The sequence below is a fragment of the Lactuca virosa genome, chromosome 8 (genome assembly GCF_052849685.1).
Source record: "Lactuca virosa cultivar CGN04683 chromosome 8, Lactuca_virosa_CGN04683_v6, whole genome shotgun sequence".
Lineage (NCBI taxonomy): Eukaryota > Viridiplantae > Streptophyta > Magnoliopsida > Asterales > Asteraceae > Lactuca > Lactuca virosa.
Window position 1 is genome coordinate 151552366 of NC_136433.1, and position 8516 is coordinate 151560881.

Sequence of the window (8516 nt, forward strand, 5' to 3'; positions counted from 1 at the left end):
AGTCTCTACATCTTTTGGCTGCTTTTGTAAAATATCGAGTAAATTACAGTAATAGTCCATATGGTTTGTTAACATGGTAGGTTTTGTTTCAATTTTAAAAAGTTGATAGGTTCAAATCTTGCAACAATTTTAAATTCTAGTTATAGGAATCACCTTTAAATCTTTGTAAGACGGGACGGTATGGGACACAACGAGCAACGACGTGGCTGAGGTGGAAGTCGGAAGCGCGGTCATAACGGGGGGAACACCCCCCCCCCCCAACTCGTTGCAGCTCGTCGTGGTGGATTTCGTGGCCGTTACCACCGGTGAAACGGAAAAAAATTGGACCGTTGCCGTATTAAACGTTTGACTTAATTTAAAAAAAAAAACTTAAAATTATTTATTCTTTTCCTATATAAATACCTATTATCTAAACAATTTTTTACACATAACTTCTCTTTTTCTCTCTATATAATCTCAATTATCTTCAAAAAAAATTATGGATCCTTTCGATTCGTCCGATGATTCTGATGACGATATATTCTTCAGGATGATGTATCATTATTACACTAACGAGCTGCTACAACCAGACCCAGCCCCGCTACTAACAAGACATGCGATGTTAAACAGAAATCGCGAGGAAGGACACGAGCATCTATATCGCGATTACTTTGCGGATAATTGTGTATACGGGGCGAATGACTTCAAAAGAAGATTTCGTTTGAGTAGGGATGTGTTCCTACGGATCACCAACGCCTTGGAAAGCCGGTATCGCTTCTTTCCTATACTTTTATACCAAATAAATACAAATGTACCACATGTTTCTTTTTAATTTTACAACAAATGTACTATATTATTAAACTGTAGTTAATTTATGTTTAGGCATGAATTTTTTCAATTGAGATATGATGTTAGAGGTAGACGAGGATTTACAACGTTGCAGAAATGTGTTGCGGCTATTCGTTTGATGGCTATAGGGGAGTCACCCGACACCATGGACGACTATATGAGAATGTCCGAAAGAACCATAAGGGAGAGTTTGTATACATTGTCAAGTGGTGTTGTTGAAACATTTGGAGACGTGTATTTGCGGAAACCTTTGTTGCATGATTTGCAAGAATTGTATGCGGCGCATGAAGAACGCCATGGGTTTCCCGGAATGATCGGAAGCATTGATTGCACACACTGGAAATGGAAAAAATGTCTGGTAGTATGGAAAGGGCAATACGCAAGTGGTCATCACGGATCACCTTCGTTGGTTTTAGAGGCTGTTGCTTCTCAAGATTTATGGATTTGGCATGCATTTTTTGGAGTTGCGGGTTCCAACAACGACGCCAACGTTCTTGATCAGTCGCCAATATTCGACGATATTTTGAATGGAAAGGCCCCGGATGCTCCTTTCACGGTGAATGGAAACGAATACAAATATGGGTATTACCTTACAGATGAAATATATCCTCAGTATTCCACATTCGTGAAGACATTCCGCCACCCGGTTGAAGAACGAGACAATTTTTTAAGAGAAGACAAGAAGGAGCACGTAAGGATGTGGAACGTGCTTTTGGAGTGCTGAAGGCGAAGTGGCATATAGTTGAACATGCAGCACGACCATTGGATTTAGAAACTCTACGATATATCATGTATGCATGTATCATAATGCATAACATGGTAGTAGAAGATAAAGTGTGAAATATTGCACACTATATCCCAACGGAACTCAGACACGTTCAGTTTCAACCAGGAACATCATATTATTTGCATCGAGTTGTTGACATTCAGGACGCAAATAAACACAGACAACTTCGAGAGGACTTGGCGGATTATATCTTCTATGGTAACAATAACGATAACGAATAGCGTTTAGTTTTTAAAAAAATGTTTTTTTAACGAATAGCGTTGTATTTTTTTTTTTGAATTTGGATGTTATGTGTAATTTAATTTCTATGTTAATTTTAATCTTTAAAAATTGTTTTTATTATATGGTATTTATAATTTTTAAACATTATATTTTATTTATTATGTTATATTTAAAAAATATTTGTTTAAATTAAAAAAAAAATTCGAAAAAAAATAAAAAAAAATAAAAAAATGGAAAAAAAGTTGGTGTTATAACAAGATGCAACATGTTGACCATTTCCCCACTTGGTGTTATAACACTATTGGTGATGTGACATGTGAGACGGCACCAAAATGGTGTTACATCTAGTTGCCCACAAAACTTTAAAAATAACCATGTAATTCGTTGAAAATTGTTATTTTGGTTTAAAATTTTTATTGAACTAACATTATCGGTTCAAAATTTTGATTTTGTTATGATTTTGTTTTGAATTTTTTTAAAATGATGAGTTTTCCTTTATATTTATTTTATATTATTTTTATATTACAATAACTAAAAAAAAAACCGTTATGTGTTATGAGTCTCTCTCTCTCCACATTACATACACTCAAACCCTAAACATGCAAATCATATGTTCGTCATCATCGGACCTCTGACTCCGACGAAAGCAGTGACTCGACAGATACTAACTCTCCTTCTCTATCCTTGTCGAATTTGATTTCAACATTTAATTTTTCATGTTACATTTTCTTGTGACGTGAAGCTCCTTTAAGAAAGTATCTCATGTTAAAGGAATGAAATTTTGCTAGCATATTGAATTAAAATTCAGTTCGTTGTTGGTGTTTGATAAAAAAAGGCCCCAACCTACTATTGCATTCTTGACTCCTAAATCCCAAATTCATAATCTTTTAATTTAGGGCGCTGATATATCCACGAATTATTTTGATACTTTCACAGATTTTGAAGTGAAGTGACAATTATGCCCCTGCTTATTTTCATTAAAATAGACGGACCTACCCCCTTTATCTCCATCCCCATCCTCTTTGACTAGTTTTTCCCTCGTGAGATTCTCTTACCTGACAAAAAATCCAGTAAAACTCAAGGGCCTTTAACTTACGTTTTCTTAAATCCAGCTCCTCCTCGGTGTACTCGATTTGCCCCCTTTTGGTGGCGGTGCACTTTCCACTCCAGCCTGACGACTACGATGTTGTAAAGCCCATCACACTATCCTATCTCTTTTTACCCTCTCTTGTCGTCGATCACCACATCACATCACTATCAAAATAAGGTACCATCAAAATTACACGGGAAGTAGCCGGAAAAACTCTAACCAAGAACCAGAAAGTTGTCGGAGTAAAACCAGGTTTGCTGTAGAAGATTATGCTTACCGGAAGAACACATGCACCACCTCTAACTACCAAATAATATGAGAAATTGCTAGAGTTTCAAAACAATTTCCAGATGCAAGTGATTAATCCTCTATCTTAATGGTCATATATGGTACGGTGGTGGTAAAATCAAGTGGTTATTAGTCATATCTGCTACTGTGTAAAATCAATTGCTAGACTTTCAAAACTTATTGCAGATGGAAAAAGAACACCATTACAAAGCACATATCAAGAGCAGTTGCAGTTGCAGTTGCAGTTGCAGGTGGGTAAAATCAAGTGATTAAAAGGAACCATTACAAGCACAGTCGCAAAGCTTTCTGACAATTTCTTTCTCTGTGCAGACTTTTGAAGGATGAAGAATTCTTCTGCTCAATGCTAGTTCGGGAGAACCGGTCGACTCTGAGTTTGACACACTGACTGATTTTCTCGCCGGAGTTTTGTTCGCTTCTTTAACTTTCTTGTCGGAATGTGAAGTTTATGTGTTTCTTGAAGTGGGTTTGTCGGGTTTTATTACTATGGTGGGGAGTTTGAGCTCTATCTCTATATCTGGGGACAAATGAAACCTACAGATAGGGTATCACTTACCTTTTACCGGTTGATGATTGCAGCCGAAGAAGCAAAAACGTATGCATGCATCTTGAGGGCATAATTGTCAATATACTAAAAAATCCGTGGAAGTATCAAAATAATCTGTGGATATATCACTTCCCTTTAATTTATAGTCAAATATTATGCAAAGATTATTAAAGGTTTATAAACTCATTGGAATACTTACGGCTTACCTCGTGATAAGCATATTCTACTGTTCTAGTAGGTAAGTGTCAAATTACCCTTTTGTTCTTAATTACTAAACAATAATTTGGACATATATGAATCAAATGATTCTGTTTCAACATATTTATACATGATTTCAAGAAGAACAACACTGCATCTCGCACTTGATCATCACCCTCCTCCACTGACCACGACCTTCAGGTTTCTTTTTCTTTTCTGTTTTCTATTTGATTTTTGGTATATTTTTCTTTTACGACAAGTTAAATCCACATTGGTACTTTATTTCAATATTTTGTGTTTCATTCCTCTGTTTCCATGTGGTGGAATTAACATATAGCAATAACACGAGGTTAAATAGAAACTGTGTATATTCCGATTCAGACATTGAAGACATTTGGATTTGATCATAGTAACAGCCTCATCATCCCATGAACCTCTGTTCATTGTTTACATTCCAACCTCCTCTAATCATCTTCTTTCTCCTATTTTATTTTTTCTTTTACCACATGTAAGGGTTGGTTAGGATCGTTTCTTTCTTGACCTATACTATGTTACTCTCCTATTCTCATTTTTGTTTTCTCTTATATCAAATTATAATTATGATTTTTTTTGTTTATGTTATGTCAATATCTAAAATCATATTTTAACTCTAAAAAAGGATTTTTTTTTCTTTTTCTCGTTCGTGAAAATTGAATTGTTTTTAAAAGATTTTATATTTTTATGTTTGATCTTTGATTATTTGTTGTCTATTTATGTTGCAAGACATGTGTATGTGGAAATGTTTGAAAGAAAATTTGAAGTCCAAATTCTTGAAGAGCACAAAGAGAATTCATTAGGCTAATGTCAAAGACCACTCACTAGATCATCCTTTTCTTCCTCTGTTATTTTTAAAGAATGCATTCTCTCAAGAACATGTTTGTGGCATAGTTATAATTTATAGATTCTTCATTGTTATAATTCTTTCATTTTTATGAGAATATTAGATTGTTAAAAGAATGTTCACAAATTTGGAATTGTAATTACTTTTCATTTTTACCGGAATATCTTTTATTTCTTCAAAGAATGTTTACATTCTTCACAAGATTCATAAATTTACAATTTTGATTTTTATATTCTTACCAGAAAGATTCTTAAATAAATATATTTTTTTAAATGTAAATAACAATAAATTGTTTCCTAAAAATCTGGAGTTCATTATTTTGTTTCCTTAAATAAAGATACAAAAAATGTCCAAATTACCCCTAAGACATTTTGAAATTTGAATTCTAAAAAAAATTAATAATAAATGTAATAATATTATTTTAAGAATGATTCTATTTTTCAGTGACCCAATGGTTAGGATTTAGTTACATTGTTACACAATAGATGTGTAACGTCCCAAAAAGTAAGACCTAAAATTTCGATTTTTATATTAATAAAACTATTATCCAAAACAATATCATAAAACCATAGTAAAACCCAAGTATGTCAATAAACATCCAAATACACCAGAGTCATGTAAAATGCGGACCAATGTGGTATGTACAATGCAGTCATCCCGAGCTCTTCCCTTTGGATTCGGAAGTACCTGAAACACAAACCGAAAACCGTAAACACAAAGCTTAGTGAGTTCACTAAAATACAACATACCATACATAAAAAACACATAATGGGCCCCGCCCGACATACATACAAACACAAACACATGCAAGAATCACAAAGGTAAATAGCATATAAGATAGTCATCATGCCCAGCCTGGCATCGGCCCCCGCCCGATATATATATATATATATATATATATATATATATATATATATATATATATATATATATATATATATATATATATATATATAACATATATTATACATGTAAAGTCACGTAGATAACTAGCATCCTAAACATAATAAACCATAGGCAGGCATTGGTGTCTTCGACTCGCCAAACACAGTTAGGAAACTCACCTTAAGCTGTCGAATCTCAATAAAATCTCGGACTGCTGATCCGGAAAAATCCCCGCACTACCTCCATCAAATAATATCCAATCAATAAATTGTCCATAATCCAAAACTGGAATCCTAGTTTTAAGTCCAACCCTCAGGGTAAAAGTCCATTTAACCCTTCCCTCACTTGGCCTAAATTTCGAGGCCCAATCCAATAGTATCAAAAGCTTAATATGGCCCAACTTCTTATTGGGCCCAAAACCCATCATCGACCTAATTCCAAGAAAGACCATAGCCTAGAAATGACCCAAAGTCAGAAGTCCAATGGCCCAACAAGGCCCAAACTCTAAAAGTCCAAAATATGGCCCAAACCCGTGAAAGTCAACCGAAAGTCAAACTGCTGAGTACGCTTGGCGTACTTAGACTTATGCTCAACGTACTCCTTCCGGGGCTAGTATGCACAACGTACGAGCTGGGTACGCCCCGCGTACTCCACAGACGACCAACTCAACCCATTAAGCACTTAATCGGTTAAGCTATTAAGCCAAACTCTTAAATATGATCCTAAATGGTGACTTAACACATAAAGTTGGCAACTTTACTCCCATGCATGACTTACTAAGGCCCAAAACTCAAAGAGAACCATAAAAAGGATCCTAACACATGCATGGACCAAAATAACTCATAAAGATTGCATTTTTATGGAAAAGGGACCTCAAAGGTGTTGGATTAGGTGTCTAAGTTCATAACTATTTCTGGGTTGTACTTGACTTGACCCAGCATGGTCCATTTGGGTTGCATGACATCATGCATTTGGATAAACTAAAATGAGAGAAATAACACTTATGGTTTATTAATATATTATAAGTTCTAATATATTAATAATATTATTTTAATTAGTTTTGATCAAGAATTAATCTAGTATTAATTAAGTGATCAAAAGATGACTAATTAAATATATGGGTTGATTATGTAAATCATCCATAACTTGTATAGTGGGCTAAAGGCTCCATGGATTATCAAGTTGGGCTAAGGTCCATAGGATGCTCCATGGATGCTCCATGGGAGTTACAAACCCATGGGTCATGGAAATGAAGAGCCATGTTACATTAAGGTTTACATGGTGTAACCCTAATTGTAACACACTATATAAAGGATATGTTATCTACCAAAATCGGCTACATAAGTAGTTGCAAAAGGGCAAGCCGATTTCTACGTGTGACATTCTCTCTCAAAGTTTATTCCAAGTGCATTTGGTGTTGTGTGAAACATTTGAGGCATCACACTTGGGGTGCTAGGCTCTCAAGGTTTACAAGGAATCAAATCAACTACAAGGTATGTAATTCTAGCCATCTTTTATGTTTAATGTTCCCCATGTATGCTAGATAGGATTATGAACCTTGGAAAAAGTATTTTGCATGTATTTTAGACAAACATAGATCCAAGGTTTTCTAGGGTTGCATGTACACTTAGGAGTGTTAGAATGCTCTAAACCCAACAGTGGTATCAAAGCCTAGGCTTGTTTGTTTGATACTTGATGCAAAATAGTGAAAAAAGTCGATTTTCTTGCTGTCTGCATGATGAACTCGCCGAGTCCATGGGGGGACTCGTCGAGTCCATGACCAAACTCATCCTACTCGTCGAGTAGGTTCGTGCACTCGACGAGTAGGAGCCCCAGGGTGCAGATTTCCGACTTTTGCTGTTGGAAATGGACTAGAAACATTACCCTAAACTGTTTTGGTGTTTTAAAACTTGTTTTAGTTGGTGTAATGGTTGTTCTAAGATCAAGTCGAGTATATATATATATATATATATATATATATATATATATATATATATATATATATATATATATATATATATATATATATAAGATCAAGTCGTCTTACCATTAGTAGACCTCATTCACGAAGTCGGTCTATAAGGGGGGTATAAGGTTGTTGCCTATAAAATGGCAGCTTAATGGGTGTCCAATCTCACCCACCGCTTCCTTGACTGGTGGAGGGTCGTTAGCCGAACGGGTAGGACAATGACTTATAAAATTCTCATTAAAATTATAATGATTATTATAAAGTAACTAAATGTTTTATTAAATCCCCAATCTTAGTTACTTTAGGAAAATATGAATAAGGTGCTATCGCATGAAATTACACTTTCCACTTTGTCAAAGTCGTTAGTGGAGCGTGTGTGGTTAACCGGCACACTAACCTGGACTTAACAAGGTAGGTAAAGGTGACTTAAGGTTTATCATAGGTCGGTGGAGCGTGTGTGGTTAACCGGCACATCGATTGAGTGATAAACATTAAGGGTACCAAGTAATTTGCATGGTTACTTCACACCTCGTTTTGTGATCCTCGGTATCCCAGTCACAAAACTTGGAGGGCACACTCGAGATTGAAACATGCCTTTGAAAAGTTCATTGCATCTCAAAAGAATCTAGGAAGTTCTAAAGACCAATTAAAACCTAATAGTTTATATTTCGTTCTATGGTGGAAATTGGTGAATCGTCATTCGCCTACCTTCAAATATTCTATAGCTTGGATTACGGCATCCCTCTTCCAAGTTATAAAATATTGTGTTGGGTCCTAGCCTTAATATTTCAAATTGGGTGTTAT

General features: G+C 35.2%; 1 protein-coding gene and 1 long non-coding RNA gene across 2 annotated transcripts; both read left to right on the forward strand.

Moving 5' to 3' along the window:
- The first annotated feature begins 478 nt into the window (after positions 1-478).
- On the forward strand, positions 479-1552 carry LOC145130963 (uncharacterized). Its single transcript, XM_079065710.1, has 2 exons — positions 479-747; positions 862-1552. The coding sequence occupies exons 1-2, from the start codon at positions 479-481 to the stop codon at positions 1550-1552; spliced, it is 960 nt and encodes a 319-aa protein (XP_078921836.1).
- A 1311-nt stretch (positions 1553-2863) lies between these two features.
- Positions 2864-4895, forward strand: LOC145133348 (uncharacterized). The gene is made up of 3 exons (XR_013718553.1): positions 2864-3466; positions 3546-4179; positions 4741-4895. It is a non-coding gene; the product is annotated as an uncharacterized LOC145133348 (long non-coding RNA).
- The last annotated feature ends 3621 nt before the right edge of the window (positions 4896-8516 follow it).

What these genes read in the sequence shown, in the direction of transcription:
- LOC145130963 (XM_079065710.1), top strand. Translation starts at nt 479, where the DNA reads ATGGATCCTTTCGATTCGTCCGATGATTCTGATGACGATATATTCTTC. An exon ending in ACCAACGCCTTGGAAAGCCG is followed by an intron (nt 748 to 861) that starts GTATCGCTTCTT and finishes ATTTATGTTTAG; the next exon opens with GCATGAATTTTTTCAATTGA.